Source organism: Callorhinchus milii, unplaced genomic scaffold (genome assembly GCF_018977255.1).
Source record: "Callorhinchus milii isolate IMCB2004 unplaced genomic scaffold, IMCB_Cmil_1.0 Scaffold9, whole genome shotgun sequence".
NCBI lineage: Eukaryota > Metazoa > Chordata > Chondrichthyes > Chimaeriformes > Callorhinchidae > Callorhinchus > Callorhinchus milii.
The window spans coordinates 22,789,147-22,815,365 of record NW_024704750.1 but is presented as its reverse complement, the minus strand read 5'-3'; the positions used below and the strand labels follow the sequence as shown (position 1 = coordinate 22,815,365).

Below are 26,219 nucleotides of genomic sequence, written 5' to 3'. Positions count from 1 at the left end.
ATTATTGTTGTTGTTATAATAATCTTCGCATTTGATGCAGAATCTCATCACATTGTTAAAACATCTCAAAATGCTTTTCAGGATTTTCCTTTTCAGTGCAGCGACCGTGGGTTTTGTGGGCAAAACGCAGCAGCCAATTGCACACAGTCTTGGATTGAGTGACCAAATTATTATTATTTTCTTAAAGGACTATTAGCCCCCTGGGCGGAAAAAGCCATCTGCCAATCGAATAACAACCGGGTTCCTACTTACTGCTTGGTAAACAGAGACACACGCACATGTGTGTGTACGTGTGTGTGTATGTGTGTGTGTGTTTGGAGCAAGGAAACTTGCCCGACGTTGCCCTGCCCGGGAATCGTACCTGGGTCCTCTCGCTTGCTTTGCGAGGGCTCGAACCACTGAGCGACAGGACTCGGCAGCAAACATTTTTACTTCCGCTAAAAAACAAAGGGGAGCGAGTGAATGAGTGAGTGAGTGAGTGAGGGAGTGAGCGAGTGAGTGAGGGAGTGAGCGAGTGAGCGAGCGAGCGAGGGTGTGTTCCCTGACTTGCAGTTGGGATGACTCCCAGTCTGTCCAGTGAATTTTGCTTGGATCAGCCAGTGTTTATGCAAGTGGCGCGGAGGTATGTGGAGCAGGTCAGTGCCGCAACGTTCATTAAAAGGTGCTCACTGACATGGAGAGCTATTTTGGATCACGCGATCTCTCTCTCTCTCTCTGTTTTTCCCCCTCCCTCTCTCTCCTCTCTCTCACACACTGCTTTTCCCTCCCTCCCTCCTTCCTTCCCTCCCTCTCTCTTTCTCTCTCTCTCGCTGTTTGTCCCCCCTCCCTCTCTCGTCTCTCTCTCTCACTGTTTTCCCTCTCCCTCTCTCTGTTTCCCCCCTCTCCCTCCCTCTCTTTCCAATACGCTTTGATTTGCCGGTGATTAATGAGGTGGTTTTGGCGACCGACACAGATTTACAGCTTAAATTTCCCCCCCCCCCCCTGTTGAAAAAAAGGGTGAAGATGAAGGGTACGGGGCTGGCAGCCAAGGGCACTCGCCTTTTGTTGACCCCAATATGCTCGCAAGTGGGGAGGGGGGAGAGGGGGGATGCGGAGAGGGAGGGGGGACGGAGCCATGTGAGAACACCGCTGCTCCATGAGGAGAATGGAACGAACCTGACTGAGAGGAGAGAGCAGAGAGAGCGCCTTCGGGAGTGTTATAGAATCCTACAGCACAGGAGGAGGCCATTCGGTCCATCATGCCTGTGCCGTCTCTTTGAAAGAGCCGCCCAACTAGTCCCACAAGTTGGCACAGAAAGCGTTGGGATGGGAGTGAACGGGAAGGGGTTTGGACTATTGGGAGCAATTTTATTGTCGGCCAGGACCACGGACGAGAGAGAAGTCCTTCTCATTTGGAGTGATGAGCTCCCGTAGCTCAGTGGTTAGAGCGCTCACCTCACAAGCCAGAGGGCCTGGGTTCGATTCCCGGGCGGGATGAAACCTTAGGCAAGTTTCCTTGCTTCCTTACACATGCCTGTTTACCTTAGCGTTAAGTAGGAACCCCGTTGTTACTCAATTGGTGGATCGCTTTCCAGGTCGACTAACATCCAGGTTCCTACTTACTGCTAAGGTAAACAGAGGCGTGCGAGTGTGGAGTAAGGAAACTTGCCTTAGGTTTCGCCCTGCCCGGGAATCCAACCCAAGTCCTCCGGCTTGCTCTAACCACTGGGTTACAGCTATATTATTCGAAAAATATAATTTGGTCACTCAATCCATGACTGTTTGTGGGACACTGCTGTACGCAATTAGCTGCCGGGTTTCGCCCACAAACTACAGTCACTTCACCTTACAATATGTTCTGTGAAGCGCTTTGAGACGTCTCGAAGAGGTGATGAGGCGCTGCATCAAATGCGAGGATCATTCGCAAGAAGTGAGTTGACTGTATTTTTTGTGTAAGTCACTGGAGTGTAAATCACGAGGGCGTAAGCTGCTGCTGTTCCAAGTGGCGAGGTTTGCGGTGCTGAATGAGGCAAGTCAGACCTGTGGTAGTGCGGGGCTGAGGGAATAGCGAGGAAATGTCAGAAAAAAATCTTCGGCACAGCGTGCAGCTGAATAAATTATGTAAAAGTTGGAATGTGCAATAACAGCCCCTCATTCCTGCTGCCCCGCTCGCTCGCTCACTCACTCGCTCCTTGTGGTGGAGAGAAAACAAGAGAGAGAAGGAGGGAGAGAGGGGGTGGTGGTGGGGTGGGGGGGGGGGGGGGGGCGTGGAAGAGAGAGAGAGGAAGGACATTTTATTCATTTTTAAGTTGTAGATGTGCTCGCCCAACTCTAATCTGTTTGCTCAGCCCTCTGAGACTGCTCACTCACAACCTCCGCTCCCGACGCTGTTTATATGTAATACAATGACAATCCTCGCGGTTGGTACAGCGCCTCATCACATCGTTGAGACGTCTCAAAGCGCTTCACAGTATATCTACTGTAAAGTGAATTGACTGTATACTTTGTGGGCGAAACGCGGCAGCCAATGGCCCCCGGCGACGTCCGCACAAGCAGTCGTGGATTGAGTGACCAAATTATTATTTCTTTGAAGGGATTATCACACCCCCGGAAAAGCGACCCGCCAACCGACTAACAACCGCGTTCCTACCGACTGCTGGTAAACAGGGCATGAGGAGTAAGGAAACTTGCCCAACGTTTCGCCCCCTGCCCGGGAATCGGACCCGGGTCCTCTCGCTCACGGGGCGAGTGCTCTAACCACTGAGCTACAGGAACCCCCCACCCCCCCATACCTTTACGGTATATCCTGTGAAGCTCTTTGAGGCGCTACACCAAATGTTACTAACCAGAGTCGAAACCAACCCCCAGGTCCTGACCAGAGGAATTTAGCAAGTTTAAGGCTTCTTTACTTTCGTCCTAAAAAGTGTCCCGGGCCTGAAATTCCCTCAGTTTCAACCCGAGGGACCGTCTTACGTTTTGTAAGAATTTTATACATTTTTCGAGGCCGTTCAAGCCCAGCTCTGCCCTCCGTTTGTTAAAAAATTCAAGGAAAAGAGAAGGGCATCTCTCTCCCTTCGTTTGATACACGTCGGGAGGACGTCTCGCAGTGTCTCACTGGATTTACTGTCAAGTCTAGTGACTGTGTGTTCTGTAGGTGACCGTGACAGCCAATTTCTGCACAGCGACGTGGGGGGAGGTGGGCGGTGGGGCTCCCAGTGTCGCCCAGTACACCGGGCGAGAGAAATTCCCTTCTCTTTTCCGACATGAACACACAGTCTCTCTCTCTCTCGTTCCCACTCTCTCTCTCTCTCTCTCTCGTTTTCTCTCACTCTCTCTCGGTCTCTCTCATTCTCTCGCTCTCTCGTTCTTGCTCTCTCGCGTTCCCACTCTCTCTCTCTCTCTCTCTCTCTCGTTCTCTCTCTCTCATTCTCTCTGGTTTTCTCTCTCTCGTTCTCTTTCCCGCTCTCTCTCTCTCTCCCGCGCTCTCTCGCTGATGGCTAACATACGGGGCAAATGCTTGGCAATGAGAGGCAGGAGTATCCGGAGGGAGTAGAGTTAGTCTGAGTTAGTTACAAAAATAAACACACAGCCAGGCGGACGCTTGGTAGACGAATTCCAACCATACTGCGCGGCAATCATTTGCTGACACATCTCCTCCCTTCCTTCCTCCCTCCCTCCCCCCCCCACCCATCCACCCACGGCGGATGTCACGGGGAGGGGGAGGGGAAGGAGAGGCCACCCCCCCCACCCCCCAACTCTCCCACCGTCACCGCCTTTGCCACCACTGTGATCACCGCAGAGAAACAACTGCCCTTGTTACCACGATCCCGTCTCAGCAATTACTGCCGAGTGTAGTGACTGTTTTCCGTAAGCGAACATGGCAGGAAGCAGCTGGGGAGGACTGCCGGCCCGCAAACCTGGAGGAACTCCCTCGTCTCTTCCAATTCTGGCGCAAGAGCTTTGACGCCCAATTTAAATGGCAGACACAACCTCGTTTTAATGTCTCATCTCATCCAAAAGATAGGGGATTGGGGTTAGAGTAGAGAGCTCCAGTGGGGGAGCGAACCCCAGCACAGACACGATGGGAGGAGAGAGCGAGAGCAGGGAATGGGGTTAGAGTAGAGAGCTCCAGTGGGGGAGCGAACCCCAGCACAGACACGATGGGGAGAGAGAGCAGGGAATGGGGTTAGAGTAGAGAGCTCCAATGGGGGAGCGAGCCCCAGCACAGACACCATGGGGAGAGAGAGAGAGCAGGGAATGGGGTTAGAGTAGAGAGCGCCAGTGGGGAGCGAGCCCAAGCACAGACATGATGGGGAGAGAGAGAGAGAGCAGGGAATGGGGTTAGAGTAGAGAGCTCCAGTGGGGGAGCGAGCCCCAGCACAGACACGATGGGGAGAGAGAGCAGGGAATGGGGTTAGAGTAGAGAGCTCCAATGGGGGAGCGAGCCCCAGCACAGACACCATGGGAAGAGAGCAGGGAATGGGATTAGAGTAGAGAGCTCCAATGGGGGAGCGAGCCCCAGCACAGACACGATGGGGAGAGAGAGCAGGGAATGGGGTTAGAGTAGAGAGCTCCAGTGGGGGAGCGAGCCCCAGCACAGACACCATGGGGAGAGAGAGAGAGAGCAGGGAATGGGGTTAGAGTAGAGAGCTCCAGTGGGGGAGCGAGCCCAAGCACAGACACGATGGGGAGAGAGAGAGAGAGAGCAGGGAATGGGGTTAGAGTAGAGAGCTCCAGTGGGGGAGCGAGCACCAGCACAGACACGATGAGAAGAGAGCAGGGAATGGGATTACAGTAGAGAGCTCCAATGGGGGAGCGAGCCCCAGCACAGACACCATGGGGAGAGAGCGAGAGCAGGGAATGGGGTTAGAGTAGAGAGCTCCAATGGGGGAGTGAGCCCCAGCACAGACACCATGGGGAGAGAGCGAGAGCAGGGAATGGGATTAGAGTAGAGAGCTCCAATGGGGGAGTGAGCCCCAGCACAGACACGATGGGGAGTAATTTTCTATGATTACCCGAGACGTGCGATTTCAGCACTGACCTGGGATGTAGCTGTAAAAACTGGCAGCTGAGCGGGGCTCAGTCCATTTGCTGGCAGGGTTTTAATGGCAGGCCGCGCTTTATATATTTGTATAATACTCAATGACGGCATATTTCCACTCGTTCACCGAGCAACTTTAATCAACACAGTCACGCTCATTTCTCCCAACTGACAAGTTTACAAGCAGTGAAAACGACAGGACCCTGAACTCTCTCCCTCTCTCTCACTCCTTCCCTCTCTCAAATCCTCAAACGAGAAAATTGAGTAGGAAATTGGGGCTGGAAAGAGCACAAAGTCAGTGACAAGGGGATAACTTGCAAATGATTATTCCCGCTGGACGGTAAAGCGGTGGTGGGGGGGGGGGGGGGGGTGGGAACATGGGACTCAAGCTTGTGGCTGTTGCTGGAAGGGTAGGGTAGGAGAGGGAGGGAGGGAGGGAGGAAGAAATGTTTTCGCTCAGAACTCGGAAAATTTGGGCAGAATTAGACAAGGAGAGAATTGGATAAATATTCCGTAACAAACATTTAGGGACAAAGATATAAACCTGTGTTCCCTGTAAATCCCTCCCCCTCAACCTTCAGCTTCCACCCCCAGCTCGGGCTCCTGGCCGTTTTAAGTGTTAAGTACTCCCAAGTCGGTGACAGTCGGTGCGTCCACACTCCCAGGTCAGGGTTAGAGACACAGTAACGCTCTCTCTACACTGTGCGTCCACACTCCCAGGTCAGGGTCAGAGACACAGTAACGCTCCCTCTACACTGTCCATCCACACTCCCAGGTCAGGGTTAGAGACACAGTAACGCTCCCTCTACACTGTCCGTCCACACTCCCAGGTCAGGGTTAGAGACACAGTAACGCTCCCTCTACACTGTGTGTTCACACTCCCAGGTCAGGGTTAGAGACACAGTAACGCTCCCTCTACACTGTGCGTCCACACTCCCAGGTCAGGGTTAGAGACACAGTAACGCTCCCTCTACACTGTGCGTCCACACTCCCAGGTCAGGGTTAGAGACACAGTAACGCTCCTCTACACTGTGCGTCCACACTCCCAGGTCAGAGTTAGAGACACAGTAACGCTCCCTCTACACTGTGCGCCCACACTCCCAGGTCAGGGTTAGAGACACAGTAACGCTCCCTCTGGCTATACCTTATGATAATAAGAGAAAGGAGTTTCCAATGGCCCGAATGGGCGGTTCGGAGCTGTAGACACACCTGTGCCATCCTTCAGTGTTGTGTTTCTGGGATGCGTGACCCACCATACCACACTGCGCCACAGGGCGGCAGCAAACCCCTTCTCATGTGCCCTTTCCCTTGTCCTGAGCCCTGTCCGTCCCCCGGGGACCTGTTTACCTGTCTCCCGCTTCACGATTCTCAGCATTTTAGTCGTATATGAATCATTCTGAACTTCTGCCTTTTTCCAATTGCCTGCCCCTTTGTCTGCAGAGAGGTTCTCTGGCGTACATTTTATAGCTACCCCTTCAAAATAAAACAAACAATGAGAATTTGGTCGCTCGATCCACGGCGGTTTGTGGGACGCTGCTGTGCGCCATCGGCTGCTGCGTTTCGTAATATTAATATAACATATTATCATCCTTTTCACCCACGAAACATACAGCCAATTCCTGTGAAACATTTTGAGACGTGTCGACCACGTGATAAAGCACTATATCAAATCCAAGGATTATTATTATTATTATTATTATACAACATCTTTACCACCCCCCAAAATAAAACATTTCAAAAAGGTTCACGGGCAATGAACGCTGCCAACTGCTGTGCATTTTATAGACAAACACAGCAGCCAATTTTATTTGGGGGGTTGCTGGCCAGGACACCGGGGGAGGGAGAGAAACAGACAGAGAGAGAAAAACTCCCTTCTGTGTGGGATCTGTAACGACCACCTGAACAGGCGCAGACGGGACCTTGAGTTAGCGCCTCACGTGGTTTGGTGGCACCTCTGACAACACTGTGCTCCCCCAGTGCTGAATTGGAGCGTCAGCCTCCAGGAATTTGGGGCGAAGGTGGGAGTTGAGTTACAGATCAGCCATGATCTGATCGGTGGGGAGGGGGGGTGGGGGGGCCTTGATCCAATCTTTAGGGCTTCCTTCCAGAAACATAACATATACGGGTTATGGAGGGAGCGAGTGGGACAAATAAAATGGGAAGGGACGGACGGAGGGAGGTGGTGGGGTGGGGCAGATGCCTGTCTCAGGCAATGCATACGAAGTCCCCAACGTGGTGGGCTTGAACCCACAACCTTGTGACTGGGAGGCGAGAGTGTGAGTGACGGAGCCAGGCAGGCACCGACCGGCGTGTCTTGCGGTCTTGAACGTACCTGTTTCCCGTGCCCCGCGCGCAGATCCCAGCCGCTGCCGTCAGCGAAAACCAAGGAGTAATCCTCCACACGTCAAATAAATAAACCTTTTATTTCATCAAAATATCATCGAACCGCATAGCAAAAACATTGAGGCGTCTGTACCCATTCCGTCTCCTCTGAGAAACAGCTCAGCTTTAACATCACATTCATCGCAATGTCTGTCTCTGACTGTCTCTCCTTCTGTCTGTCCGTCTGTCTGTCTGTCTCTGTAAATGTACTCGTCACCCGCATACAGCGATCACACTCTCCACACTTTATAACAATCCGAGAATAAAAGCTGACTTATAAGCACCGAGTCACAGCTTGCAAGTCACTGAGCCAAGTGTGTGTGTGGGGGGGGGGGGGGTGGCATTGTGATACCTTCCACTCAACCGAGGTGACACAGTGAGATGAATACATCGTGTAATATCTCTCCCCTTCTTCTCATCCCTCTCCCTCAGCCCTAGCACAGCTGGGGGTGGGGGGGGCTATGGTGAGGAGAGGGGGCAGTCAATGACTCGCCCCACCTTGTAGCCTGGGAAATGTTGGCACTGCATAATGTTTTGAACGAGAGAGAAACCAATAGAGGACATATTAATCCCCTCGTTCAATATCCCTGCCCCCCCTCCTCACCTCCTCTCAGCCCTATTTGTTCACTCTGCCCCCCCCATTCCACTCGCTGTTGTTTAGTGGCGATCATCCTCCCCCCCTCCACTCTATTCCAAGGACACAATTACTCAATGCATGAGCTCCCCCCACAGCCCCCTTCCCTGTAGGATGGCACCTCTGACAGCACAGCGCTCCCCCAACCCCCCAGCATTGCACTGGGGCATCAACTAGACTGTGAGCTTAACGCGGGGGGGGGGTGAGGTGAGATTGAACCAACAACCTTCTGACTGTGAGGCGAGAGGCGCTGCTGGGCAGGGAGAGGGGCGAGAATCTTTACCCTGTTCTATCCTGATTCCACTCACATCCTCCTCCTCCTCCTCTGGTGTTCCGGCTTGTAATAGCCAGTTTGGTAATGGATGGGGTAGTCGGGGGGGAAGGGGGTGAAAGTGGGGATTTGTCCTGTTCTTGTCACCCCCCTCCTCCACCGGGGGCTGCCGAGGGATGGCGCCCCTGTGTCAGGAAAGGCCTCGCCCTCTTCTCCCCCCCCCACCCAGCCCCCCCCATCACCGTCCTCAGCGTATGTCACTGACCACGAGGCTCCAGCCCAAACCTAGCCAGGAGGCACAGGTGGTCGGATGAGCAGGTCCCGTTGGGCAACCCGTTGGCCGTCCAGAGATCCTCCTCGGAGAGCAGCGAGAGGCGAGCCTGGGGCCGCAGCCCAACATCACCATCACCATCACCACCTGCCAACCAGAGAGCTCACACAGTCACTACACCAACACCACAATAACAACTTGCTATTTACAACAATGTAATAATAACAATAATCCTTGCATTTGATACAGAGCCTTATCACGTCTTGGGACGTCTGAAAGCGCTTCACAGGATACACTGTAAAGTCAATTGACTGTATATTTTGGGGGTGAAACGCGGCAGCCAATTGTGCACAGCTGCGTCCCACAAACGGTCATGGTTCAAGTGACCTATTATTAATATATATAGATATAATTTTTGATGGGATTATTACCCCTGGAAAGCGATCCATCAATCGACTAACAACCGGGTTCCAATTTACTGCGAGGTAAACGGAAGCGTGTGGATTAAGGAAATTTGCCTAAGGTTTTGTTCTGCTTGGGAATCGAACCCGGATCCTCTCGCTTGTGAGGCGAGTGCTCCAACCGCTACGTGACAGGACTCCAAACAATAAAGTGGTCAGAAGTGAATGTTTCCTCATCATCTAACGCTCCCGCCTCCGCCTCCCCCCAGCACTGACCTTGTGTCTGTGAGGAGAAGAAGATGTAATCCACGGTGAGGCAGCTGTTGGAGGTGCAGGTGGTGACCTCGGGCTGTTTGCTGTCAGATTGGTAATGGCTGTACACCGAGGTCAGGTTCAGACCGTGACTGATCAGCCGGCGAGACCTGAGCGGGGGAGGAAAGGGGGGAGACAGGAGGAAGGAGAGACCAGGTTGAGTGTCAACTGCATGTTTCCGGTCTGCTCCACGTCCCCCGCTTAAACAAGTAAACAAGCCATCGACACGGCCGAAGGAAGGAGAGACTCCAAAGGATTTTGAAGAGGAGCCAATTGAGCAGGGAATCTTCCCACTCAGCTCCCGTTAACCTTCCAAAGCGCTGGACAGTCAGGGATTTGGATCCCAGCTGGGGGTTGGGATCAGGAGGGGGTGGAGGGCAGGGAGGGTGGGGGGGGGTTAGGAGGGTGACCGGTCGAAGAGGAGGGTCTTGAGATAGACCTTGAAGGAAGTGAGGGAGGGAGTGAGGGGAAGGAACCTGGCAGATGGAGTTCCAAAGGGTCGGGGGCAGAAAGGCTGATGGCCCGACCGCTGACGACGGGGCAGGCAGGGCGGGGGACGTGGAGCAGACCGGAGCCCGCTGAGCGCAGGGAGTCGACAGGTCGGTATAGAGGAAGACACACACCTGGTACAGAAGATCTCATCCGCATGGGTGTCACCTTCCATTCCGCCTCTGGGGGCCACTGAGTCAAGACAGGACCCCAGCGACTGCTGTTTGTGTTTCAGATTTCCAGCATCTGCAGTATTATGCGTTTGCAGGATAACACGAGGTCAGCTACAACTCATCATCAAGCAAGGAGACACGGAGAGAGAAGCAACACAGCGCATGTTATAGCACGCTCGCCTCGCAAGCGAGAGGACCCGGGTTCGATTCCCAGTGCGGGGCGACACCTTAGGCAAGTTTCCTTACTCCACACGCCTGTTTACCCAGCAGTAAGGGGAACCCGGTTGTTAGTCGATTATTACCCCCCCTGGTAATAATCCTAGTAATAGTAAAAAGTAATAATAATAATTTGGTCACTCAATCACACCTTTTGGTGAGGCACAGCTGTGCGCAATTGGCTGCTGCGTTTTACCCACAAATTATCACAGAATCATAGAATTATACAGCACAGAAGGAGGCCATTCGGTCCATCATATCTGTGCCGGCTCTTTGAGAAGAGCCGGCACAGAGAAGAGCTCTTTGAGAAGAGCTTCCAAATCAATCCCACTCTCCCGCGCTCTCCCCATAGCCCTGCAAACCGGACCTCTCCACAGTCCCTACACTTTTACAGTCACACAAAACACACAGTCACTGTACTTTTATATTCTGTGAAAGGTTTTGAGACGTCTCAACTACGCAATAAGGGGCTCTTATTGCGTAGTTGAGACGTGATAATCAAATGCAAGGATTATTATTATTATTCAGCACATGGCTCCACAACACACTTATAAGAACATGAGGATTTGTTGGACAAAGAATCTCTCTGCCATCCAGGCAGTCGCTTGACATTCTGTGTCCCAAACTATATTATATCCAGAGATATTATTTCCTAACAGAAATCCATCCAATTTGTGAGATGACTCACGGACACGCGCGGCTCCGAGCACGTACCTGGCTTTGTGTCAGACACACCTTCGATGAAGATGAGGCCGTGTGGACGCTCCAGCGCGGGGGCAGAGTATCGCAAGCTGAGCAGAAAGTCCCGCTCGTACCTCCATCCCCCTGCAGAGATACCGGGGCGGGGGGGGGGTTGGGGGGGGAGGGATAGGGCGTGGGGAGAGTCAGAGACCGACCAAAGCAATTGCAACAACATGTGTTTATAAAGTGCCCTTCGCACAGGCTAGCATCTCAGCACTCTGTCGATACTCTCTGCAGTAGGCAATCTACCCCCAAACCACCACCCAGGTACCCCAACGCTCACTCTGGGCTCCGGCAAGCCTTGGCTCTTGCCATCCTGCGCCTAATACAGCTGCGGACTATGGATGTGAGACCGTGAGGCCATAACTCAAACAATGACGAGAGAGTGAGAGAATGAGGGGGAGAGAGAGAGGGAGAATGGAGAGAGCGAGAGAGAGAGAGAGAGAGTGAGATGGAGAGAGGGAGAGGAGAGAGAGAATAGAGACAAATGGGGGGAGAGAGAGAGAGAGAGAGAGAGAGAGAGAATGGGGGAGAGAGAGAGGGAATTGTATGAAGCAAGAGGAATGACGCTTCGCCCCCTCGGCAGCTCACCTGGTTGGCTCCTGTCACTCTGGCTCCGGTACTGACAGTGATCGGTGATACCCAGGTTCCTAGGCCACAGCGGCTCATACAGTCTCCTCTGGTGAAGCCTGTGGGAAGAGTCCTCCTGGTTCGAGACCTGAGGAGAAGGAAAGGGAATCAACAGCAAACAGCTCACGAGTCCTCACAGTAATACACCTAGTAATAAACAGTAATAAACCGAGCCACCGGTTTATGAATCTTCTCACTCGTTTACGAATCACTTGCCCTGGCACCTCCCGACCTCTCCAACCTTGTTACCCCCAACTTCACCACCCGCTGCCTCCGCTCAGCCGTCTCCGGCCTCCTGTTCGTCCCTCGCATCCTCCGTTTCACCATCGGTGGCCGTGCCTTCAGTCACTACACCCCGAAGCTCTGGAGCTCTCTTCCCCCAATTCCTCCACCTCGCCCCCTCCCTCCCCACCTTCAAATCCCACCTAAAGACCTTCTTTTTTGATGGTGCTTATGTTCACCAACTCCCCAAGGCTCGGGGTCAGACTCCGCCGCTCTCGAGCACTTCGGGACATTACCCGGAGTTGCTATACGTATGCAACTTGTTGTTGTTGTGCAATCACTTAGGGTTGAGTCACTGTTACTCACCGGGCAGTAACAAACTGAGCGACCGCCCCAGTGACCAGACCATTATTCGTCGTACTTTACCTTCCAAGCCGGCATCCCATAATAGTCCAGCTGGCCGTCCTGGATGAACTGATAGAGAGGGGAGTGGGGGGCGGAGTTCATGTCACCACAGAGAATAACGGGACAGCGTGTGTCCCCGGCCCCGCTGCCCAGCCCTGCCAGCCGGTCGATCTCGGCAAACAGCAGTGCCAGCTGTGCCAGCTTGATATCTCCGCGCCGCGGGTTGTAGATCAGGTGAGTGTTGGCCACGCAGATCGGGGGCCAGGCCTGGGGGCTCTCCTCGTCCTGGGGCTGGAGCAGCAGCAACAGCCCCACGTTGTCTCTGTCCAGCGTCTCCACCCCGGGCCGCAAATACTCCACCGCCCGCTCGCATTCCAGAGAGAAACGCTCCCCTTGGTAACACACCGCACAGCCGTCTGTCTTGGAGCCTGTGCGCCGCTTGTACGTGCACTTGTAGCCTGAGGGTGGTGGGTGGGGGAGGGCGGGGGGGTAGGAGGGGAGGGCAGGGGAGTGGCGGGGAGTGGGAGAAGGAAGGGGTAGGGAGGGGAAGAAGGAGAAGAGAGGCGGGGAAAGGAGAGGGGATGAGGGAGGAGAGGAGAGGGAGAGGAAAGGTGATAAGAGTTAACCCTAAATGGCAAAGCTACCTGTAGAATAGTGCACTGCAGCAAGAGAGGGGGGGGGGGGGAGTTGGGGGTTGGGGAGGGGGGAGTTGGGGGTTGGGGAGGGGGCAGTTGGGGGTTGGGGAGGGGAGAGTTGGGGAGGGGGTGATGGTGAAGCTGGGATTCCTGTGGGAGGATTTGATCCCGAGGACGAGGATCTTGAATTCGATCTCGACGGAGAACGTCCTCCCTTGTGCATCATTCGCCTAACAACACACAGTCACTACACCTTGCAGTGAAATAACTTACATAAAGTAAAATATTTTACAGGAGACAAGGGAAGTCCTCGTTCCCAGGGTCCTGGCCAAATCAAATTGCTCATTAATTCCACTGTGCGCAAATCGGCGGACGCATTCGCCTACAAAATACACAGTCACTACACTTTACAGCGAAACCCTGTGAAGCGCTTTGAGACGTGAGGATGACATGCTGAGGCGCTAGATAGAGTTGTGTATCAGTCACTCACCTCGGAGCTCCAGTGCTTGTTGGAGATGCTGCTGAAAATAATCCTCCTGAACCTCCTGCAAGCACAGGATCTGAGAAAGACCAGAGAGATTAAAGCCCAGGGCAAAGCCCTCCAGCCCATCATAGGAAGCATAGGAACAGGAGGAGGCCATTCAGTCCCTCGAGCCTGTTCCACCATTCTATTAGATCATGGCTGATCTGTACCTCAACTCCAATCAAGGCCATGCTGGCACTAACTTCCCACATTGCTACCATCCACTCTAATCCCATCCCCTTGTTCTCTCTCCCCTGGAGTCAATGCTCTCCCACAGTGAATGTCTACTCTAATCCCAATCCTCTCCTCTTTCCCTGCTCTAGCCTTGTGTGTGTATGTGAGATGTGCTTCTGACGTGAAAGGCTCTATGTGAATGTAAACTGTATTGGATTTTGGCTGCCAACTGCTCTCAGGGGTGACTTCCAATCTGGCCTTGATCAGAAAACACTTGCCCCATCAGACACCATATTGGAATAATGGAGGTGTCTTCTCAGGAAAAGAGGGATAGAAAACAAGCATTCAGTTCCCCCAGATTAATTGGTCGCTCATCTCCCCACTGCTTGCTTGTACCATTACTTTTGGAACGCCAACACAGCAGGACTGCAATCGGAGGTTGGGGAAATTCAGATCAAACCTGTGGAGACAATATTTCAATGAGCGAGTTGTAAACCTACAGAACAGGCTCTCTAGGGAGACAGACGCTGGAAGCAGAAAGTGTTGTTTGTTTCAAGAACAAATGAGATGGATTTCTGCTAGAAAATAATATCTTGGGATGATACAGTCTATAGCTTGGAACACGACATGTCAAGCGACCTCCAGGATGGTAGCAGGCGAACTAGATGGACCTTGGTCTTCCTTTGCCCGGCAAATCCTTATGTTCTTATGTTGGACATGAGGACACAGGGTTAGAGTTGCAAAAAATTAAACCCAGGACAAACATTTTATCTATACTCAGAGGGTAAATAACGACTGTAATAGGTTGAACTGGACGGGGGCTGAGGCCAGGACATTGGGACTCATTTAAGAAGCAGCTCAATACTGCTGTGTGGGATGGTAGGTGGGTGTTCTGGAGGGAGGAGATCAGATGGGCCAAAGGGTTTCTTCATCCGAACAGATCTAGTGAAATGCCTCCCATGTCTGCTTACAAACGCGATTGCTCCCTCGTCCTGTCCCCACCCTTGCCCCACCCACCCTTCAACCACGCCACTTATTCTTGCCCCTCACTCTGCCCCAATTGCCCCATACCCACCCTCACCCTACTCCCGTCATGACCCCCCAGCCCAACCCTGCCCTGCCCCCGCCATTGCCCCCCCCACATGTCCCTGCCTCCCATTGCCCCCAGCCTACCCTTGTCCTGCCCCCACCATTGCTGCCCCGAGCCCATCCTCGCCCGGCAGGTAACACTGTCACTCAGTGTGAGTTAATGCAGACTGACTCACATCCGGGGTCCAAGTGTCAAACTCGCGCAGAATGTTCTGGCAGCGGAAGTCCCAGGTGAGGTAGTCGGGCGGGCAGTGCGTGTACAGGCTGCCGTTCATCTCCAGAAGGTCCTGCGACAGGATGTTGTACGACATGATGGTGAACTCGAAGGCCTGGTCAGTGTGTGGTGGTCCCGGCAGGTCCTCCCACACCCGCAGCAGCTCTGAGCCAGAACACAGCCTGCGTTAGTCACACACGGGTAGAGCACGGGGGGGGGACAAAGAATAATGTAGGAGATTTAATCGAGATGTTCAAAATTATGAGGGGATTTGATAGACTAGAGAGGGAGAAACTGTTTCCTCTGGTAAGTGGGTCGTTCACAGATTTAAAATCATTGACAAAACAAGAACAACAAAATTACATGTGTATAGCGCCTTTCACGTCGGGAGGATGTCCCAAGGCGCTGGACAGACAGAGTTACGGACCTGAGCTGAGGGTCGGGGTGGGGGAGGGGGGGATGGCAGAGGGAGAAACAGGGAGATCGAAAGCACGGTTGAAGAGGAGGGTCTTGAGGTGGGTCTTGAAGGTAACGAGGGAAGGGGCGACGCAGAGGGACTGCGGGATGGAGTTCCAGAGGGTGGATGCAGAGTGGCGGAAGGCCCACGCGCTGATAGTGGGATGAGCGAGGCGGGGAGGTGAAGCAGGCCGGAACCCGTTGAGCGGAGAGAGTGAACAGGATGGTGGGGGGTTAGTAGATCGGAGAGGTGGGGGGAGCAAGACCATGGAGGGCTTTGAAGGTGAGGACCAGAATCTTGAACTGTACCCTCTGTGTGATGGGAAGCCAGTGGAGTCGGGCGAGGATGGGGGTGATAGGGTCGTGGAGCCCGGGGTGGGTGAGGACACGGGCTGCAGAGTTCTGGATGATCTGCAGCCATGGGAGGGAGGAGTTGGGGAGGCCGACAAGCAGTGAGTTTGCATTGTCGAGCTTCGATGTAATGAAGGCGTGGATGAGGGTGGTGGCCTGCGGTGTGAGAGCCGGGTGTTGTTGCGGATGTGGGGTAGAAAGGATAGTTGAGGGTCAAACAAGACGCCAAGGTTCGGGACTGGCTCAGTGAGGGGGAATGGGCGACCATGGATGTTGATGCTGTCAGCACCTGAGGTGAGGAGGCGCTGACGGGAGCCAATCAAGAGGGCCTCGGACTTGTTGATGTTCAACTGAAGAAAGTTTGCTCTCATCCAGGACTTGATGTTTGGCAGACATTCTATCAGGACAGCAGTGAGTCCTGGAGTCAAGGGTGGAGGCAGAGAGGGAGTTGGGTGTCATCCGCATACATGTGGGAGTTGACCCCATGTCTGCGGATGATGTCACCAAGAGGGAGCGTATAGATGTTGAAGAGGAGGGGACCAAGGACAGAGCCCTGAGGAGCATCGCACAAGACAATCCAGGGGCTAGAGGAGAAGCTGTTTGAGGAGATGAAGTGCATCTGAACCAATCAAGGAGATTGAGGTGAGAGGAGAGGTGGTGGATGAGGATAGAGTGGTCGACAGTATCAAAGGCGGCAGAGAGGTCAAGGAGGACAAGGAGGCAGAGATGGGCAGAGTGTCACTTTGACCAGGCGGTTTCTGTGTTGTGGGCGGCACGGAAACCCGATTTGAGGGGTTCGAGAAGGGAGTGGCGGGAGAGGAAGGAGTGAAGCTGAGAAGCAACAACTCGTTCCAGACCTTGGAGAGGAAGGGGAGGTTGGAGATGGGGCAGTGATTAGGGAGTAGAGATGGGTCCAAGGAGGTTTTTTTAAGAAGAGGAGTGATGACAGCGGTTTTTAAAGGGGTGGGAACAATACCAGAGGATAGGGAGAGGTTAACGATGTCAGTGAGTAGAGAGGCAAGGAGGTGGAGCAGGGAAGTAGGGAGTGGGATAGGAATAGGGTCGAGGGAGCAAGTGGTGGGTTTCATTCAAAAGAACCAGAGGGGAGATGAGCAGACATTATTTTACCCAGAGAGTTGTTACAGTCTGGAATGCATTGCCTGAAAGGCTGGTGGAAGCAGATTTAATAGTAGGTTTCAAGAGGGAATTCAATAGGTACTTGAAATGGAAAAATGTGCAGGGCGATGGGGAACGAGTGGGTGACTAGTTGGTAGCTCTTTCAAAGAGCCGGCACAGGCATGATGGGCCGAATGGCCTCCTTCTGTAATATTCTATGATTCTAACGTGGCGACCAGAGTAACAGAGTCTGGGAGGTGCAGCAGAACGGCCATAGAAAGGGCACCGACCCCGGGGGGAACTTATGCTTCGCAGTGTCTGTGCTGGTGGTGGGTCCCCGTAAGTTAGATGGCAACCGGGCTGAGCGGGTCAAAAGGTTGTGGGTTTGATGCCCACATTGAGCTGATAATGTAGGCTGATACTCCAGTGCAATACTGGGGTCAGGGAGTACGCCCTAAGGCTGCCAAAACCTTCACGCATTCGTCACCTCAAGGCTTGATTACGGGAACTACCTCATCGGCCTTCCCAACTCTTCCCTTCACAAGCTGCAGATCATCTGAAACTCTGAAGCTCGTGTGCTCTCACGCACCAGGCTCCGTGACCCCATCACTCCCACCCTCGCCCGACTCCATTGGCTCCCCATTTTTAAGGCCATCCATTGCCTTGCCCCCCCTCCTACCTCTGACCTGCTGACTCCCTACCAACCTGCCCGTTCCCTCTGTTCAGCGGTTTCCAGTCTGCTCCATGTCTCCCGCCCGACCCGCCCTACCATCGGTGGTCGGGCTTTCAGCCTCTCTGCCCCCACACTCTGGAAGTCCATCCCACGATCCCTTCGTCTCGCTTCCTCCCTTGCCTCCTTCTAGGCTGGTCTCGGACACTCCTCTTCGATTGTGCCTTCAGTCGCCCTCCCACCTCTCTGCCTTCCCTCTCACCCCTACACCACCCCTCCCCCACGCTCAGGCCCTGACACCTAACTGTTCAGCGCTTTGGGACGTCCTCCCGATGTGAAAGGCGCTCTATAAATGTCATTTTGTTGTTGTTGTTGCATTGATTACAGCCGTAACAGTTGGGACCAAAAATTTTATATGACTTATATCAAACTCGCATACAATGCAAACTCTTGAATGGGGTTTGGGCATATGTATGACTTTGTCAGTTATACGATCGATACAGATCAGACTTGTGCAAGTTTTACTGTATAAAAGAGTCCCACAAGATTACAAGGATGGTCTGGATGGTCCATCTGATCACATCCCTCCAGAACACCCGGCCTGAAGTCCCCCCATCACAGCATACAGCTGCTCTTTAAATCAGTCCAGTGTCCTGGCCCCTACTACAACAACAACAAATTAAACTTGTCATAGCACCCTTCACGTTGGAAAGATGTCCCAGGGTGCTGGACAATCGGGGTTTTGGACCCAAGCTGGGAGTTGGGGTCAGTAGGGGTGAATGGCAGTGGGGAGGGAGTGGGGGTGGGAGGGTGACTGAAGACACGGTCGAAGAGGGAGGTTTTTAGAAGGTCCTCTCACCCGTCCTGGCAACCTGTTCCAGCTGTTGATTATGCAGGGGACGTTATTTGTCAGCGTATTGTTCCTCACCTTCACAAGGGTCCATTCCCATCATCCCAACGCCACCTTGGTCCAGGAGCTCCCACAGACTCGCCTCTTCCCCGTTCATTCCCATCACCGAGTGAAAGGGCCAGCCCGCCATGCCTGGGAGTGTGCCATCGTTCTCTGTCCCATTCATGCCGTCCTCAGGCTCCTCCAGCCCCCCCTCGTAGTTCTCCACTGTGCCCTGGCTAGGCATCAGCTGCCACCCTCTGCCAAGCTCTGGCACGGGAGCCAACTGCCATCCCATAATACTCGGGTCCTCGTCAATGGAGGCTGGCCACCCCGGCCCGGCCTGATGGGCAGCGCTCGCCCTGCACACCTCCTGCCACATGGCAAAGGCCTCATCTGCATCCCTGTTCTCCCAGGGCTCGTCCTGCTCCAGCCACTCAGCGCCGTCCCCTTCTTCCTCGTCCCTGTAGGGAAGGGGACCCTCAATGGCCCCTCCGTGCAGCCACTCCTGCAGGAGCATGGTCTGGTCTCGATGGAGCGACAGGCGGGGAGTGGAGCAGTCATCAGACATCTCCTCGCTGGAGGTTACTGATGATGTGGAGCCTCCTGGTGGTGGTTCATCGCCATCATACCGACCTGACAGCACCAGGAGCAACAGACACCATCAAGACAAGATCTGCACCGATAATAATAATTATCCCTGCATTTGACGTGTCTTATCACGTCATCGAGACGCCTCAAAGCGCTTCACAGAATATACTGCAAAGTGAATTGACGGTATATTTTGTGGGCAAAACGCGGCAGCCAATTGCACACAGCAGCGTCCCTACAAACAGTCGTGGATTGCGTAATCAAATTATTTTCATATGTTTTGAAAGAATTATTACCCCCGAAAAAGTGATCCCCCAATCGACTAACAACCGGGTTCCTACTTACTGCTGGGTAAACAGAGGAGGAAGGAAGTAAGGAAATTTGCCCAATGTTTTGCCTCCTGCCCGGGAATCGAATCCAGGTCTCTCACTGGCAAGGCGAGTGCTCTAACCACTGAGCTACAGGACTCCACTGATGGCATCCCTAACCTCCAGTGAAAACCTTGTTCAGGCTATAACAATGAAAACAACAACTTGCACTTATACAGCGCCCTCCACGCAGGTTAGCATCTCGGAGCGCTTAACAGTGGCGGAGCCTGACTCCGAGCCGGGGGCAGGGGGGAGGTGGCCACTAGCACAGTCGAAGAGGAAAGTTTTCAGGCAGGACTTGAAAGAGGGGAGAGAGGCAGAGGGATTGAGGGAGTGTTCCAGAGTTTTGGGGCGTAGTAGCTGAAAGCAAGACCTCCAATGGTGGGCGGAGGGTGCGAGGGACGAACAGGAAGCCAGTGCCAGTCAAGCGGAGGCGGGGGGTGGTGGAATGGGGAGTGAGGAGGTCAGAGCCAGGGAGTGAAGGGATTTGAATACGAGAGTGAGGATCTTGAAGTTGATCTGTTCAGTGATGGGGAACCAGTGGCCACAACTGGTGAGATGTGGGTACGGAGTTTGGTCCGGGGTCAGTATGCAGGCAGCAGAGGTTTGAATGAGCTGGATCTTATGAATGGTGGAGCTAGGGAGAAGTGTGTTGGAGTAATCCAAGCGGGAGGTGACAAACTCATGCACAAGGGTTTCGGCAGCATTTGGGGTAAAATACAGTTGGAGGCGGGCAACGTGAGAAAGCGTCCTGGTCAAGAGATAGGATGTGGGGGAGGAAGGACAGTTGGGGGTCGAACTGGACGCCAAGGTTGCGCAGTGGTTCGGTGAGTCTGAGGGAGAGCCCAGTTGAGGAATTTACATCCACAGGAGTGAAGACATTGACGGGAGCCAAGGAGGCTTCCGTCTTGTCCATATTCAGTTGCAGGAAGTTTACACTCATCCAGGCCTTGATGTCTGTCAGACAAGCTGATAGAACATCGGCGGACCTGGCGTTGGTACTGGAGGAGGCAAAGTAGATTTGTGTGTCATCCGCATACAGGTCGAAGTTTACCCATGTCTGAGGATGACATCGCCCAGAGGGAGCATACAGATAAGGAAAAGAAAGGGCCAAGGATGGAGCCCTGGGGTGACCTGCAGGTGATCGGGTGGAGGCGCGAGGAGAAAACATTTGCTGAGATGAAATGGAGGCAGTTGGTTAAGTTGGACTCGAATCATGCGAGTGCGGTCCCACTAAGGTGGGAGGAAAGGAGGTGGAGGAGGATGGCATGGCCGATTATGTCGAACACGGCAGAGATCCAGGAGGACAAGGAAGCAGAGGAAACCCTGGTCACAGATAGAGAGAATGTCTTTTGTGACATTGACAAGCGCTGTCTCTGTGCTGTGGGCAATCAGGGCAAAAAACAGACTCCAGGGGCTCGAGGAGGAAGTGAAGGGAGAGGTGTGACCGAAGTTGACCTGCAACAATGTGTTTCAGGACTTTGGCAAGGAAGGGTAGGTTGGAGATGGGGCGAGAGATTAGAGGGATCGAGGGTGGGTTCTTTGAGGAGGGGCGTGATGATAGCGGTTTTCAGGGCGAGTGGAGCAGAGCCTAAGGAGAGAGAGAGAGATTGACCGTGTCGGCCAGCAGGGGAGAGAGAAGAGGGAGTTGAGTGACCAGCAGTCGGGTGGGGAGGGGTCGAGGGAGCAGGTGGTGAACTTCATCCGGGTGATTGTGATTGAGAGGGAGGGAGGGAAAAATGGGGGCAAAGGAATGTAAGGAGGGGGTAGTGGCAGGAGCTGTGACGGAGGGAGAAGGCTGTATGGATGGTCTGGGTGGGGTGGAAAGGGACATGGGAGGGAGGACGATGCAGCCAAGCGGATGTTTTAAATTTCTGAGGCAAAGAAGTGTAGGATCCCTTCGCACTTAGCATTTGACGTGAGGATCGAGGGGACTTGAGGGGGTGCGCGGAGGAGGTGATGGACAGTGGAAAATGGAGTATTTGGATTGTTGCTTGCCTCCAGGATGACTTTGGAGGAAAAGTCAGTTGTGGTCTGTGAAAGAGAGAGGCGGTGGGTGTGGAGGTGCTCGAGCCACAGCTGGCGGTGAGGCTGGATTTCTGCCATCTGCGCTCGAGGGTCCGGGTTTGTGTTTTGAGTGAGCGGAGATGGCTATTGTACCGGGGGAGCGGGTGGGTTTGGAAAGAACGCTGGATTTCAGGGGAGCCAGGGAATTGAAGGTATAAAACAAACCCACTTTTCTTCCACATACTCCCTCTTCCCAGTCGACATAAAACCGGCTCCTAAAGCAACTGCAATTAACGTACAACTAACTCCACAAAGAAAATGTTTTGAGAACTTGTTCTGTCTTTTTTGTCCTAAAAAAAATAATAATGATCTGGCCCCCTCAATCCACGACTGTTCGTAGGTCACTGCTGCGCGCAATTGGCTGCCATATTTTGCACAATATTGACTTTACAATATATCCTGTGAAGCGCTTTGAGATGTCTCAATAACGTGCGAAGGCACTGTATCAAATGCAAGGATTATTATTATAAAATTTCAATTCTATTCCTCTCAGAGTTGGGAGTTCTTTGGACGAGATGTTAAATCACCTTCCCATCGCTCTGTTCTTTAGGTAGATATCCAAAATTCTGTACCACTACGAGACAGAGAGGGGAGTTTCTTGAAGGGTCCTTCAAGACCCGTCTGAAGACCCTCCTCTTCGACCGTACCTTTGCTCACCCTCCTTCCCCACCTACCCTCCACCCTCCTCGATCCCGACCCCCAGCTCGGGTCCGAAACACTGATTGTCCAGAGCCTTGGGACATCCTCCCGACGTGAGAGGCGCCGTACGAATGTCACTTTGTTGTTTTTGTGGTTGTTTGCGGTATATTCCGTGAGGCGCTTTGAGACGCTTCAAAGACGTGATTAAGGCACTGTGTCAAATGCAATTATTGTTATTGTTGTTGTCTCTTTTAAAGAGGTTCACCGTGACCCCAATTCCTGGTCCCCCGTCCCCCTCCCCCCTGCCCCCTCCCCCGTCCCCCTCCCCCGTGTCCCCCTCCCTGCCCCTCCCCGTGTCCCCCTCCCTGGCCCCCTCCCCCGTGTCCCCCCTCCCCCGTCCCCCTCCCTGCCCCCTCCCCCGTGTCCCCTGCCCCTCCCCCTGTCCCCCTGCCCCGTCCCCGTGTCCCCCCCGTCCCCCTCCCCCTGCCCTCCCCCGTCCCCCTCCCCGTTCCCCCTGTCCCCCTCCCCGTCCCCCCTGCCCCCCTCCCCCAGTCCCTCCCCCTGCCCAGTCCCCCTCCCCGGTCCCCCCTGTCTCCCCTGTCCCCCTCCCCGGTCCCCCCTGTCCCCCCTGTCCCCCTCCCCGGTCCCCCCTGTCCCCCTCCCCGGTCCCCCTGTCCCCCTCCCCGGTCCCCCTGTCCCCCTCCCCCGGCCCCCTCCCCCCCCCTTGATCCCATCCCCTGCCACCACTGGTACCCTGCCCCCCATTGACCCTTGACCCCGTCCCCCCTGCCCCGGTCCCCTGTCCCCCCCGCCCCCCTGACCCCGGGTACCTGTTCCCATGGTTACCTGTGATCCTGTTGAGCAGTTTCGCGAGCGGCAGCAGAACATAGCAGAGGATAGAACCCAGCATCCCGCGCCTGCGCACTCACACCCCAACGGCAACCCCCCGCGCCTGCGCACTCACACCCCCACGGCAAACCCCCCGCGCCTGCGCACTCAACCCCCACGGCAAACCCCCGCGCCTGCGCACTCACACCCCCACGGCAAACCCCCCGCGCCTGCGCACTCACACCCCCACGGCAAACCCCCCGCGCCTGCGCACTCACACCCCCACGGCAAACCCCCCGCGCCTGCGCACTCACACCCCCACGGCAACCCCCCGCGCCTGCGCACTCACACCCCCACGGCAACCCCCCGCGCCTGCGCACTCACACTCCCTACAGCAACACTCCCCCACCCCGCGCGCCTGCGCATTCATCCAGATGGGCCCCGCGTTGCGCGTGCGCGCTGGGCTCTCCGTAGTGAACCCGGGGTGGGGGGGGGGGGTGGAGGCCGAGGATGGCAATGGGGGGACATGAGGATCAGGCACACGTTTGTAGCTCAGTGGTTAGAGCACTCGCTTTGCGAGCGAGAGACCTGAGTTCAATTCCCGGCAGGTCCGGGCCAAACCTCGGGCAAGTTTCCTTACTCCACACAGAGCCTAATGATAATCCTCCAAAACAAAATAATAATAAATTGGTCATTTTCAATCTATGACTGTTTGTGGGACATTGCTGTGCGCAATTGGCTGCCGCGTTCGCCCACAAATATATACAGTCAATTCACTTTACAGTGTGTTCTGTGAAGCGGTTTGGGACGTCCTCCCGACGTGAAAAGCACTATATCAAATGCAAGGTTTATTATTATACCATCACGTCGTTGAGACGTCTCAAAGCGCTTCTCGGGGGTAGACTGTAAAATGAATTGACTGTTGTGCATTTTTTTAGGCTTCCATTGACCCCCGTCACGGAGGAACTCGGTTAGCGATGGTACCTGAGGGTGATGGGCACTGCAGTGAGTGACAACAACAACAACAAGAACCACCACCTGCATTTATGCAGCGAGTAGCATCCCAGGGCGCTCGACGGTGGCGGAGCCTGATGCCGAGCCAGTGGGGGCGGGGGAAGGGAGGTGACCGCAGGAGCAAGCACTCAACAACAACAACAACAGCAGCAACAACAACAACTTGCATTTAGGTCGTGCCCCTCACACCGGGTAGAATTCAAGTCAAGGTAGAATTGTGTGCCGCTGAGGGGCAATGGGGATAAAATACTAATAATTATCCTTGCATTTGTGGAACATTGCGAATGTGTGCAAATTGGCTGCTGTGTTCAATTGCAAACACGTAGTCACTACACTTTAATGTAAAATACTTTGAAGCGTCTTTGGGAGGACATGACAAAGCAATGTGTGAATTGGAGGGGATTATTATTACACAATAATTGAAACCTTGACTTATTTTACTGGTCTGTCCCTCATTCCATCAAAACTGTATTGTTTATTCATTGCGATTTGAATTATTCACTCTTTAACGTTGCTGCTTTCCTAGAGTTTAAAATTACAGGATGATGTTTCTTTTTGCTTGTCCTGGGTCCTAGAGAAAGCTGCGACAGATACCCATCAACCTGACCATCACAGCCGTCACTTACATGGATTGTTCTAATTAATAATGAGAGGCTCAGTTGCTCACACTCTCGCCTCTGGCTGGAAGGTTATGTTGAATGTTGGGACCTGAATCTTGTTGTGCTGGTCAGAGGGTCGAGGAGTTAAAGGGGCCACAGAGTGATGTCAACAACATTTTCCAGTTGAATGTCAACAAGACCGAGGCCCTCCTGCTTGGCTCTGGTCAACGCCTCCGTAACTCGAGTGCTGACAGCAACACCCTTTATGGATGCACTCTACACCTCATGGAGCCAATGTGGACCTCAGCATCCTGTTCGCCTCTCACCCTCCTCCACAACACCCTCTCCTCCACACTCGACACTCTTGCCCCCATCACCTCCCGTACTGTCTCCTACTCTCGCTCCTCCCTCTGGTTCACCACTCACCTCCGCTCACTGAAGAGCCAGGTGTGGGCCGCTGAACGCACCTGTGTCAAATCTGGCCTAACGGTCCACCGACAAATCTGGCTGGACCTCCTCAAAATCTACCGCTCCACTCTAGCCTCGGCCAAGTCGTCCTTCTACTCCAGGATAATCCTGGAGGCGAAGAACAACCCCAGGCTACTGTTTTCTACCACATCCCGACTCCTCCGTCCCCCCCGCCACCCCGCGCAGGTCATCTCCTCCAACCTTCACTGCGAGGAGATGCTGGATTTCCTTGAATCCAAAATCAAGGGAATTCGCTCCGTGGTCACTTCCCATCCAACATCCACCCACCCCCCACCCCCTCCCTCCCACCCATCCTCCCCTACACACTTTCGTACCCGTTTCCCTACCTTTTGTCACCAAACTCATCCTATCCCTTAAACCCACCACCTGCTCCCTTGACCCCATCCCCACTCCACTCCTTATCTCCCAGCTCCACCTCCTTGCCCCACATATCACAGACATCGTCAACCTGTCCCTCTCCTCTGGCTCTGTTCCCATTCCCTTAAAAACTGCCACCATCACTCCCACCTTGAAAAAACCCTCCCTTGATGCGTCGCAGCTATCAAGCTACCGGCCCATCTCCAACCTCCCCTTCCTGTCCAAGGTCCTTGAATGAGTTGTCGCCTCCCAGCTGCGCTCTTTCCTCTCCACCCATTCATTATTCGAACCCCTTCAGTCGGGTTTCCGTGCTGCCCATAGCACAGAAACTGCCCTGGTCAAGGTCACCAATGACATCCTGACCATCTGTGACCAGGGCTCCCTCTGCCTCCTCGTCCTCCTCGACCTATCGGCAGCATTCGATACGGTCGACCACTCTATCCTCCTCCACCGCTTGTCCTCCCACCTCAACCTTCAAGGCCCTGTCCTTGAGTGGTTTAGGTCCTACCTCTCCCACCGTCTTCACTTTGTTTCCACGAATGGTTTTTCCTCCACCCCCCACACTGTCTCGTGCGGTGTCCCTCAGGGCTCTGTCCTCGGTCCCCTCCTCTTCACCCTCCCCCTCGGTGACATCATCCGCAGACATGGGGTTAACTTCCACATGTATGCGGATGACACCCAACTCTACCTTTCCTCCTCTACCCTCAACTCCACGACCACCGATGTCCTGACAGCTGCCTGTCCGACATCGAGTCCTGGACGAGAGACAACTTTCTTCAGCTCAACGTGCGTAAAACTGAGGCCCTCCTGATTGGCTCACGTCAGCGCCTCCGCACCTCAGGCGCTGACACCATCAGCATCCAAGGCTGCACTCTCCACCTCTCAAAGCCAGTCAGGAACCTCGGGTTCTGTTCGACCCTGAGCTGTCCTTTCTCCCTCATATCCGCACCACAACTGGCACCGCCTTCCATCACCTCCGGAAC

General features: G+C 54.1%; 1 protein-coding gene and 1 non-coding gene across 2 annotated transcripts; both read right to left on the bottom strand.

Moving 5' to 3' along the window:
- Window positions 1-2,679: 2,679 nt before the first annotated feature.
- trnat-cgu lies at window positions 2,680-2,754 on the bottom strand. The gene has a single exon. It is a non-coding gene; the product is annotated as a tRNA-Thr (tRNA).
- A 5,481-nt stretch (window positions 2,755-8,235) lies between these two features.
- Window positions 8,236-22,899, bottom strand: LOC103191059 (protein angel homolog 1). Its single transcript, XM_042338350.1, has 10 exons — window positions 22,796-22,899; window positions 18,324-18,920; window positions 14,765-14,967; window positions 13,293-13,362; window positions 12,189-12,625; window positions 11,502-11,628; window positions 10,884-10,994; window positions 9,915-10,026; window positions 9,256-9,401; window positions 8,236-8,725 (listed from the first exon to the last, which is right to left on the bottom strand). The coding sequence occupies exons 1-10, from the start codon at window positions 22,857-22,859 to the stop codon at window positions 8,565-8,567; spliced, it is 2,028 nt and encodes a 675-aa protein (XP_042194284.1). The 5' UTR covers window positions 22,860-22,899; the 3' UTR covers window positions 8,236-8,564.
- Window positions 22,900-26,219: the final 3,320 nt, after the last annotated feature.

Coding starts and splice junctions, on each gene's coding strand:
- LOC103191059 (XM_042338350.1), bottom strand. CDS start 22,859: ATGCTGGGTTCTATCCTCTGCTATGTTCTGCTGCCGCTCGCGAAACTG. Junction 18,921..22,795: donor ACTGCTCAACAGGATCACAG/GTAACCATGGGA, acceptor TGGTGCTGTCAG/GTCGGTATGATGGCGATGAA. Junction 12,626..13,292: donor ACAAGCACTGGAGCTCCGAG/GTGAGTGACTGA, acceptor CACCACCCTCAG/GCTACAAGTGCACGTACAAG.